Source organism: Echiichthys vipera (assembly GCF_963691815.1).
Source record: "Echiichthys vipera genome assembly, chromosome: 23".
Taxonomy (NCBI): Eukaryota; Metazoa; Chordata; class Actinopteri; order Perciformes; family Trachinidae; genus Echiichthys; species Echiichthys vipera.
The window spans coordinates 10,100,188-10,112,422 of record NC_139848.1 but is presented as its reverse complement, the minus strand read 5'-3'; the positions used below and the strand labels follow the sequence as shown (position 1 = coordinate 10,112,422).

The window sequence follows — 12,235 nt, the reverse complement described above, 5'->3', positions numbered from 1 at the left end:
TAACAATATAAAACTACATATTGAATAATAGGTTTTCTAAAAATGTACCATTAAAAATGCTGTTCAGGGCTTTTATCCGCGTAAACGAATGAAAGAAAGGAAAAGTGTAGTCCATATCTACCGTTCTCTTTCTTTATTTCAGACTACATGTGAACATATTAAAATCTTTGGCTTGTTCTGAGTCTGCAGACGATGTATTGAAGGGGAAAAAACGTGGCGCAAATATGGGGGACGGGACGGGGGGGGGGGGGGGGGGGACCACAAGAACCTCTAGAGCCAACCGGACAACCTAGAAACAATGAGAACAGACAGAAACCACCCGGATGAGAGGTGAAATTAAATATACCGTATACGACATGATAACTGTTTGGCTATATAAACTTTAATAACGACCGTTCATTTATATAATTATGTCCATATACTGTCACCATAAACAGAAATCTGTGTTTTTAAATAGCGTCTCCCCCACTTCCAGTTCTTTTTGTTTCATTATCTCCAAAAGCAGAAAGAGTCAGGCGGCGGCGGCGGCCCTCCGCGGGGCAATGTCCAGGCCGCTCATTCGCTGTCCTCCTTGTCCTCCTGCACGGTGGTCGTTGAATGGTTGTACAGTCCTTGAGCCATGAGCTGCAGGGCCAGGCCGTTCTTGTAGCCCGTGGCCTTTTTAATCTTGGCCCTCTTATTCTGGAACCAGATTTTAATTTGGGACTCGTTCAGGTTGAGTTCCTGGGCCAGGGACTGTCTCCGCTGCTCCGTTATGTACCGGTTGGCCTGGAACTCGGTTTTCAGTCTCTGCAGCTGCTCGGCCGTGAACGCTGTCCTGGGCCGCTTGTCCTCCTTGGTGCTGCTCTTCTTCTTTTTCAGTTTTCTTGTCCTTGGGCCTGGTGTGGAAACAACAATGGAAATAACATATTTATTCTACTGCTGGACCGCGAGCACAATGTTACACACCAAGCGCACAGACTTCCTCTAGTATTTCCCATCAAAGCGCCCTGGTTGAACCGCTGTCTCCCCGGTGAGTGATGATTAGGCCTTATTATCTGCTCCGTGTGATCAAATGTAGGTCACCAAAGTGCCCTGATAGGAAGGATTGGCCCGGTGCATAAATCACTGGTGTCCTGAACGCTCTCTGGTCTCGATCGTTTCACCATCCCCTCACTCTTCACTGTAATATGTACATTTCATCTGGATTCATTGCCTTTGCACCAGCGTGCCACTGGCTCGCTCACTTGCTTGGCATTCTCCTAAAATCATATTAACTTCTAATCAGCATTCATGAAAACATAAAGCTATTCAAAGTGCATCATCTTAGATCCTTTAAAACATAAATACCACAGCATGGAAACACACTCACTGCAGTGGATCAGTGTGTAAACAGCACAGATCAATAGAAACTACTTTTTAAAATGATATCATTCATTTTTAAATGTATTATAATATATTAACTCCCCCCACAAAAGAAAATGTGCAGTGGTAGAGTTTTCATTGATGTTGCACAGCCGTACATTAATATGATTATTGATTACAAATAAACTAATATGAAGTAAAATTGAATCTGAGAGGCCTCTTCAGGTCAGGTGTGGGTCCTTTACTTCCTCCAGTGTGAAAGATAATGAATAGAAGACAAATAGAAAAACAATACAAATACAATATACAATATAATAAAAATAGGCGACACTGGAGAAATATCAAATTGTAATATTAGGTCAGCAATTTATCTGCATTCATTCTATTTTTTAAATTGAATTATTGGGTTTGTTGTGGAGGGAATTGATCTAGAAAACGGCAGAAAACAAACGTAGGCACGTTAAAGAAAAGTTATTCTCAGTTGGAATAAACATGTTTGGATAGTTAATGTCTGGATGTGGCACAGGACACGCACACAGGCCTTGATGTAGAGTCTAATTCGGGCCCGTGACATCTGACCTGTTCCCTCGCCAGAGCAAGCAGCAACCCGCGGCCACGGTTCAAATGGAAAACGGTGTTTTCGACACGAGTCCCGCTGCAGACTGCACAGATCAACATCACCCCCGTGTTTCTTTGCACAAACCAACCCTATCCACCCAGACCCATGGGTAACTGAACCACATAAACACGGCCTGAGCACTGTGCAGACTTACGGACACATTTGGCCGAAACGCATGCACGGAACGCGGCTCAAGGAGCGAACGTGTGCCGGTGAGATGCTCCCGCAGCTGAAGGCAGGATTGGCACCGAAGCGCGCACCGTCCCGACTCTCTGCGTCACCCGACCGAGAGCGAGCGCTCGTTTTGGGGCGCTGCAGCTCGTGCACCCGATGACTTCAGACGGTTGTTTATTGAATATAAGAGCCACCACACAAAAGTTAAAAGTAAGTTTTATAGACGTTAATATCCTCCAAAGGAAAGCTGAATAAATAAAGAGCCGAAATATAATAAATAAAGAATATAATAAATAAAGAAGTAGTCACGGGGGGCCCTTTGACCTTCACCCCTCATCACTTTAAAACCATCAGGACCACGAAAAGTACAATCCAAAAACATTAAACACACACTCATAATTGAGTTTAAACGACCATCTTCGCCCTCATAATATTACGTTAAATGATACTAACGGGAAGCCTCGAATTCGGACGAAATTATTATTTAAGAATCCTAATTTCAGCTGTAAAGTTTCATTTTAACAGCCTCCAAAATACATGATTTAGACCAATCTCAGCCGACACACATAAAGACATTAAAGTTGAACCATGCTTTGGAATTAATAAAAACATATCCTCTAATATTTGCCTCATTGTTTGGTTATATTTGCAGTATTTCTCTAAAAGAAACGCACCATAATGGCGGAGAGTGTGAGCTACTATCTAACAGGCATCACCTTTATTTAATATCACTTTAAAACCACCATTTAAAAATACACAATATACATTTACAATTTTAAACACAGCATGTGAAAATAAACTTTGTCTACAATCATTTATTCAACCAACGTAGGGTAAAAAAATAAATCTCTGGAATAATATCCGGTTTTCTCTTTTATTTTGAAATGACTGTGAGTTTAATGCTGTTTTAGTCTTTTACAAGTCGGTTCAATATAATATTTGTTTATTAAACTAATTGTTTTATATTACCGTGAATTACAGATATATATTTTTTCGATATTACTACAAGGTCTCTTTAATAGTGGCCTGCAGAAGTGCGGTGTTTCAGCCCTGTGGACTGATGCTTTTCTCCATACATGCCAAATCAGTGTGAATACCTACACTAACAAGGGAGAAGCCTCGTGCCGGTTTGGCTATAATATAAACCATAATAATCGTAATAATCATAGTTCAGTATAGCTTTAGTGAACATACAGTATGCTGTCTTTGCTGACAGAGAGAAGGTCATAATAAACATTTCCCCTTCTCACCCAAATAAAGTGAATTTGCACAACACACGGAACACTTTTACGCACATGTAATACAAATTATATTAAATAACATTACATTAAATTAAACTGAAGCTGACACGTGCCTATTGTAGCTTTAATAAATCACCTGTAACAAATATTCACTCATTAATAATATAATAATTATAATTTTTATATCTGCAAATGTGTCTGTGTGAGAGAAATGGGAATAAAGTGCCTGTTTGCTTTAGTGACCGTATGCTACACTAACATATGCATAATCATTTTTTTAATTTTTTATTTAAGGCCTGTTTTTTTATTTAATTTCAACATTTCCTCCCAATTTCTCAGATTTACTAAATCACTGCAGAGAATTAAAATTAAGTTTGTTCTCATAATAACTTTATAACAGCCTATAACGTGGGAGCAAAGCTAATAAATCCACATGATAATAATAATTAATTCTTAGCGCCTTACCAGATGAGGGCCGGTCCGAGTACCGTGTGCAGTAAACCCAAGCGGGCCACAGCATCGGCTGACTTTCTTTCGTCGGAGCGGACCCTCCATTGCTGCCGCTCACAACCACAATCGACGAGGGGCTGTCCGCGTATCTGCCGCTCCCGTTGCTCCCCGGCTCGCCCTGTTTCGACGAGTTCTGCTTGGACGAAGGCGACGAGGACGTGGACGACGACGAAGAGGAGGGCGACGAAGACGCGCTGTCGCTGCTGCAGTTGGAGTCTAGGCAGAGGCTGCCGGTGTGCGGCCTCCCCCCGAGCGGGTTGACGTTTTCCCTGCCCGGCGTCCGCTCGCGGTAACTGGGCTCCTTTCTGCAGCCGAAGTCCGGCCGGAGGATGTTGTCTATGAAAAAGTTCGTGGTTCTGTGGGCCTGCTGGGCGGCTTGGTGCGGTAAAATCACAGGTGGGGATGGGAGGTTCGGCGACAGGGACATGCTCTCCTCCTCGGTGGAGTCCCGGCCGCTGTTGGGCTCCTTTTGCTCTTCCATAGCTGCTGGAGAAATGCGCAAACCTCTCCACGCCGAACTCCACTTGTTGCTCCCGCCCCCCTTAGGTATCCAATTTAGCCGGACAGCATGCACAAACAAGCCGAGAATTCAACGAATACCTGTGCTAATTCTGAGCATCACCTACAGCGGCGACATGTCGTCTCCTCAAACCCTCCTGGCACAGCGACCGGCTCCGCGTTCTAACCCGTGTCCCTGCCTCTCCCCGGTGCAGCATAATAATATCTGTGGACGCGCTCTCCCTCCCGAACTCCCCTAAAAACCCGTTATCTCTCCCCCCGGCTGCTTTCTCTCCCCTTCTCTTACACCCGGCCGGAAGCACGCGTGCGCGTAAACGCGGCGCGGCGGACCAATCAGACGCGCCGACCGTCCCTGTCACACTTGACGCCGTCCAATCGGGGCTCGCGGACAAGCACGCGCGCACGCAGCCCGCGCGTAATTCGATCGATTTTTTTTTTAGGTGAGGCGCACGTGCGTACACATATACACAAGCAAACCAAAACAAGAGCGCGGTGCAGACGCCTTTCTAACGGCTGCACGGGACACACAGAGACCAGTTACACACGCATTCTTCAGTCACATTTTGTGTTTTAGACACTTTTATGTGCTTATATGCTGGATTAGATTAATTTACAAGATATCATTTTATTAAAATGACTTTAATGTGATCTAATTTACCATCTGCAGGCTCATTAGACGGTGTCCACAGGATTTGGCGCATATAGATAGATGGATAAGCTTTATTTCAGACTCAAGGTCCACACAAAAAGTAAACGCAAGACACACAGTACAAAAGGATTAAGAATCACACAATAAAATAATAATAATAAAAACAAAAAAGACCTAATAATCTAATGACTGATGATGACACATGTCCCTGTATTATTGTTAACCACAGAGCATCAAATATTCCTAAACTAAAGGTACTATTTACACACAATGTCGCTTTGTTGGAGAAAGAGAATAAGAGGTGTGCCTTTTTACACATTTCTATAATAATCGAAGTTCTATTTGTTTATATTCACGCCACTCTCATTTTCTGTTCCTCCATTGGTCTTTTGTCGTCTCTATTTGACGCCTTTAGAGCACATTTATAATCTAACCCTCCAGGTTTTGGCAGCAGGACACAACTACACTTTTTTCATATCCACTACTATAAAAATATGGGTGAAAAAGAAGTTTTAAGAAACACAATGATGCGTAGAAAGCACGGTGCCCAGATAATGGTGTTTTGTGAAATCTCCAGAGTGAGAATAAAAATGGCCACCGGGCTCTGTGGGCCTAATTGGTGATTTGAAATAATAATATTAATAGTCATAATAGCAACAGCGCGGGAGTGGGGACGTGTTGATGTTTAACGCCGCGGTGAAATCTTTATCCAACAGGCCGGAGTGCGGAGCCATGGCTACTTAATTAAATTCCAATTAGGACAGTATCAATGCGCTGTTTAGCCGCACGGCCATTGTGCGTAAATGAGCACTCAGTCTGCTCTTATCTGACGCCGCAACGAGAGGCTCCTTGAGAGGGGCTGCAAAAGATAATTTATAGCTTTTAATTAGTCTTCATTCCGCCCGATCAGCCCGGTGTTCATCACGGGGAGCGGGGCTGAATAAAAGCCGAGTCCAGAGCGCTGTCACCGGTCCCTGGCAGGGCCCTTAATCAAAGTGGAGCAGGGGCCCGCGCTACAAGCCGCGTAATTTCCAAGGTGCTGATAAAGCTCGCTGAATAATAGCGGGGGCCCTCGGAGACACCATTTACAGAAATGACTTTATTGACGGCTTAACGTTGGTAATTCATTTTACCTTTCATGTATTGGGAGCCGGATTTGTCGCCGTAATAGGATGATAAATGCACTGACGGATCCCAGAGCCGCTTTTATTGAGTAGCCTATATTCTCTCTCTCTCTCTCTCTCTCTCTCTCTCTCTCTCTCTCTCTCTCTCTCTCTCTCTCTCTCTCTCTCTCTCCCTCTCTCTCTCTCGTCGAGGAGCTGTCTGAAGTAAAGGCATGACAGTGAGCACCAGAAGTGCTTCGATAAAACAGGGAAAGAAAAAAAAAACATGTTTCCACATTTTTACGCGCTTGGATTGTGTAAAGGATCAGATGTAACAATGAAGCCCTTACGCCAAAAATGAAGTAAAAATGTCCTTAAACAACGGCCCTATTATATTTATTTTTGATTTATCATCTTCATTTTTTTTTGCTTCCATTCCTCTTGTTGTAAAAGAATGGCCTGACGTGCATTTAAAGTGCTCAGATAACTCTTACAACACCCTGCGGCAGTTGCTTGCAATAATGTTTAATTCATTTAATTATCTCACTATACTTTGTTTACCCATGACCACAGATAAAGAGTGTTTGGCATTTCTACTTTATGGAAGTTACTGTTTTTTTTCTTCTTCATGAAAACAAACAAAAAAAAGCATTGAGTCTGATAAGACAGATGAGGCTTATACTTACACAAGCCAGTAACCAGGGGTACAAATGAACACAAGCTGGGGGCAAACGGGGGATGTCCTTTTTGTTACCCAGAATAGTTTGCTCTAATTTTAGTCCAGGCCCGCTTAAACATTTTGAAACTGAAAAAGCAGCTTCATCCTAATAAAATATGTATTTAATCAAATATTTGGAAGATACACGAGCAAAAAAGATGCATTTATAACCAACAATATCCCGATCTGCAAGGCTGTAAATATTAAACTCTGTAACTTCTCTTGTGTCCACAAAATCTATAGCTCATATCCACTCCAATAATGACTTTTTTATTTAAAGACAAAACAAACAAAAAGGTAAAGGTGTTCTGCAACTGCGGAAAAAAACCCTCCTGATATTGCCAAGTGGATAAAAAAATTGTTTCAGTGGACAAAATAAGGTGTGATGGTGTGAGGGAAGTTGTGACGCTCTGGGTGGGTTCTGTCTCAAAGAGCTGCAGCTGTGTCTTTGTGCTGCCATCTAGTGGAGGTGGATGGGAAACAGTTGTCTGTAATGACTGTAACAGTACTGAGGGTTGCTTTATAGGAGGCTGTGCATGGTTTTAAATGGTTTTTGAATGCACTTATTTGCAGTGCACATCAACAGGTTGCTTGCATCTCTGGAAGTGTGTCTCTCTCTCTGTCTTTTGACTGTCTTTGTCTTTCTCTCTCTTTCTCTCTCCTTTTCTTCCTCCCCAAACGGTGCAGACAGATGTCCGTCCTCCACAGAGCTGGGTCTGTCCCACGTTAGGGAAGGTTTTCGTTGCCCCCGTATTCTACGGAAGAATTGTTGGGTCTAAGTTAATCTTAATTAAGTCATAGAGTGTGGTCTTTACCTACGCTGTAAAGTGACCTGAGATAACTTTTGTTATGATTTAGCACTATGAATAAAATTGAATTGAATAGGTTAAGTGATGACTCTAAAATTGCCCGTAGGTGTGAGTGGTTGTCAGTCCCTGTTTGTCTCTATGTGCCCTGTGATAGACTGGCGTCCTGTCCAGGGTGTACCCGGCCTCACGCCGGATGTCAGCTGGGATCGGCTCCAGCCCCCCCGCCACCCCGACAGGGACAAGCGGTTGAAGATGAATGAACGAATTGAATTGAGCATAGAATCTAACAAAGTGAGCGGAGGTTTGATTCTCACCTGTCCTCAGTATAAAGACGAGAAACACCTTATTAAATTGGACAGAACTCGGTTTAACTCGTGCTAAATGCAGATAAAGTAAATGTATGGGATGTTCTTGGCGTGAAACAGCGTGTGAACCTTTGGGCTCAAGTGTGCACATCTGGAAACCCCAGAAAGTCAGCAGCAAGTATAGAACTGTGGCGACATCTAGTGACTTTGATGTGCAAGTGGCGTTTCACTTTGGACATGAAATATGAAAGACACAACATGCCATAGAACCAACCAGTCTGCAATCTCAATGAAAATAAGGTCTGTGTATCCAGAAAGACTCCCCCTTTGCCTTTTCACACACATAGAGAGAGCAAACAGGAAGAAAAGATAAAGAAATTCTACATACATTCAATACATTTCTCTTACATTATAATCATTTAGGCTATTTTTTAGTATTGAAACGTCAGTATACCTAAATATAGTCTAAATTTAGATTTAAAAGAGCACTTTTGCTTGAGTTATGTATGTGTGAATTCTTCCCTGCGATGCTGTGCTTTGTCCACCAGATGTCAGAGTAAAACAGCCGAAGAAAGACACTAAACTGTTCCCACCATTTCACTCACTGAGGAGATTTTTCATTCTGTTATTATTACACATGTTACACACACACACAGGCCCGAGAAAACACACACATGCACAAACAGGACCTATATACATGCATTAATGGAGAGATGTCAGAGCGAGGGGGCTGCCAGTGGCTCAGCGCCCCGAGCAGTTGGGGTTTCAGTGCCTTGCTCAACAGCACCTCGGCAGTGCCCAGGAGATAAACTGGCACCTCTCCATCCACCAGTCCACGCTCCATTCACAGTTCACACTTGGACTCGAACCGGCGACCCTCCGGCGAGTCACCTATGGACTGAGCTACTGCCGCCCCCCTGAGCTTTAGTCCCTTGTTACGTTTTTTTCCGTTCTGAAACCGTAAACCGACCCATATACTGAGCACATTCCCCTGGGTACTCTCAGTGTCATCTGCAACATCATTACCAGTGCATGAGTCTTAGTGACATCACAAATCTTCTTAGTCTTAGCACGCAAGTTTTTGGATTTGGGAGAGAGAGTTATGTTTACTGTTACTAATAACAATACATTGTTTTTATGAAGCACTTATCTGAAAACTCACTAACTAATATCTTTGGACTATATCTTCGACCATAGGAACAACATAAGGACTTGGGTGTTCCCCTTTAATCAGCAGGGATGCAAACAGGATGAAGAAATATTCTTCCCTTCTCCATAAAAGCCAACAAAGCCAATGGAACCACCTGCAAAAGCATTTTCATCCTAAAAGGCTGAAAAATAAGTCATGTTAGCTTAAAAATGTGATAATTGTTATAATCATGTCAAATATCTCAACTTTGTCCAAGCCGTCTTTACTACAGCAGTTACAGAACATTCGATAAGTGGTAACCGTCGACTCCCATATGATGAATTACGTCACTGTTTCCTGCTTTTTCACCGTTTGACATTTCACAACTTTGTGCCACAAGTGTCAAATGTTATCAGATTAGCGGCGATGCGAGAGAAATGTTAAAGAGATACCAAAAACTGGGATGGATTTCCAATTGAGAGACACCACCCGTCGCTCCCTGCCACAGTATTTATGTACGGAGCACGTTTGCATACTAAACGATGATTATAATTCACTTCACCTCTCTCTCTCTCTCTCTCTCTCTCTCTCTCTCTCTCTCTCTCTCTCTCTCTCTCTCTCTCTCTCTCTCTCTCTCTCTCTCTCCTCTCTCTTTCTCCCTCTCTCTCTCTCTCTCTCTCTCTCTCTCTCTCTCTCTCTCTCTTCTCCCTCTCTTTCTCCAAGGTCCAGGCTCTCTCCAGTAATAATACATGAAGGGCTCCTCTCCCTCATCTATTAATCAGGAGAGGGAGGCCAAGGTAAAGGAGGGCTGATCTTTGGCCTTCCCACACACACACACACACACACACACACACACACACACACACACACACACACACACACACACACACACACTCACACATCATTAAAATTTGAAGGGATATTAATGCAGATAAATAATTAAGCTTCGGGGGATCTCTTTAGGGTCCTAATGAGAAGAGGGGGACAGATTGCTCCTTTGTCTTATTACATCTCGCTGAGAAGTTTGTGAAAGCTTAAGCTGATGATAAATGAGCACCATTTAGTAATTGGCAATTCAAATCGATGCGGACACTTTGCTGGGCCTGTGTTAACACAATTACCCATCTTGCTCCACGGTGTTGCTGTAAAGCAGAGGTGTGGATGATGTGTTTTTTGCCATGTTAGCGACATGACTCTAGGGACGGCAGTGTAGGCCTAATGGTTAGCTTAACAGCTATTGGGTGGATCGTCAAACACTTAGGGTTCCAGTGGGTTTGGTAATCAGTTAGCATGAGCATGAACATTTTTGCTGTTGTATGTTTGGTCAAACTGAGGGTCAGTACTGTCATTTCATGCTGTTGGTGTATTCTGCACACACAACTATCTGAATTGAGGGTCTAGGGAAAGAGGGTGTTGTACGCTGTTCAGATTGGGCCAACAACAATGTGTAGGGCGGCCTAAAGCCTACACAAGTGTTAAAGTAATACCTGAAAATGTTTAAAACATTTTTTAATGTTATAAATACAGTACATGTGGAAAGCGAAGTGAATCCTTAAGCTTGACTAAGGGGAGCATCAATGTTTTCGAATTCAATTATTATTTATTTTCTTCCTGAATAGGCTGATTCATCCAATATGTTTTATTTGTGTAAATGTATATTTTCAGACATATTTAGGGGGGGCTCAAAATGATCAAACCATAACTTGGCGCCCCCCCTGCAGTAACTCCGAGGACGCCCCAGGGGCCATGGACCCCTGCTGTAGATCTCACACACATAATTATTTCACAACAGTGCAATATTATGAGGATTGCAATCATTTGATCTTTATTTATAACAATTACGAGGTAAAAAAGTAGAAATATGGCGTTGATGTTACAAAGTTGTCCATCAGGAATTCTTGCATGCATGTGGTCAGCAGAACTGGACTCGCTTCTCCATTTTAAAATTTTCGTTTTCATCACATTAGCATGCGTGTTTTAATGCCTATTGAACAGGACACACTGAGGAGTATGCACAGCACGGCATATATGTGTGACTGAAGGGGTCTCAGCATTCGTGTGCGTCTCCTCATCAGCCATGCTGCCTGGGGCCACTCTAACCTTTCACTCGACTCTCTGAGGATCGTCCCTCTCGTCTGGCATCCTCAGCCTGTCACTGTCATCAGCCAGAGGAAAGATGAAAGATATAGTCCTCATTGGCTTTGTTACAATAAAAACCCTCCTGCTCCAATGACTTATTTCCTTAACCTTTCCTCCCCTATATTCTGACAGATTGCATGACACAGGGATGAGGAAACCTCCTAAGAGACACGGTGATAAATTAATGATATCTCAGAGAAGTCGTTATCCGATACGGAAGCAGACAGGTGACAGGCGTTTTACACAGTTTGAGTAATCTAAGGGAAATAAAGCAATCTGAATGAATGAGCAGACCAGATATGTAATCTCTGACTACATTTCATATTAGAGCCCAACCACTTTTTTACCGTGAGTGTAAGAGAAAGACCGCAAGAAGAGCTTTATAAATAAGTTAAAATAAGCTACAAATTAGCCTCTGTGGGGGGATTGTGAAGATATTTTAAAGGCTCTGAAGCTCCTGCCTCATGAGAAGCTGAGGGAGGAGGCAGGACATAAATAATGACGATATAAATGTGTGAGAAAGAGGGGATGAGGAGACAGGAAGGGAGAGGTGGATGATGGTTGATGGGATAAGGGGAGTGTGTGTGTGTGTGTGTGTGTGTGTGATTGATCTGTGCGTAGGCTCTTTTAGCCTCTCATTATGGCCCGGCCCCTGAGAACAAGACAGGGGATGTGTTTCTGACAGTTATGCCATTTTCCAGCCCGCCTGCAAATCACCTGTCCAAGTTCTTGTATTTCTGGCTGTTACACAATCAAATGTCCTCACAAAAATAGAGATGCCTAATTCAAAAAACATTAACGATGATATTTTTAGACAGATGAAAACGTTCGAGTTAGGGTTTGTTGTTTTAAGATTAGAATCAGGTTCAGGTTTAAATTGTTTAACAGTAAGGCTTAAATGAATAAATATGCTTTTTGCTTTCTTGCTGAGAGTTGGATGAGAAGATTGATACCCCACTCAAGCCTATCACCATGA

The 12,235-nt window shown here is 42.9% G+C and overlaps 1 protein-coding gene across 1 annotated transcript; it reads right to left on the bottom strand.

Moving 5' to 3' along the window:
* Positions 1-283: 283 nt before the first annotated feature.
* Positions 284-4,577, bottom strand: LOC310964919 (homeobox protein engrailed-1-B-like). Its single transcript, XM_083938239.1, has 2 exons — positions 3,844-4,577; positions 284-878 (listed from the first exon to the last, which is right to left on the bottom strand). Exons 1-2 carry the CDS (start codon positions 4,367-4,369, stop codon positions 556-558), a joined length of 849 nt encoding a protein of 282 aa, XP_083794365.1. The 5' UTR covers positions 4,370-4,577; the 3' UTR covers positions 284-555.
* Positions 4,578-12,235: the final 7,658 nt, after the last annotated feature.

Excerpts from the sequence above, each read along its gene's own strand:
- LOC310964919 (XM_083938239.1), bottom strand. The coding sequence starts at position 4,369 with ATGGAAGAGCAAAAGGAGCCCAACAGCGGCCGGGACTCCACCGAGGAG. Across the intron at positions 879-3,843 it reads CTCGGACCGGCCCTCATCTG|GCCCAAGGACAAGAAAACTG; the intron begins GTAAGGCGCTAA and ends TTTCCACACCAG.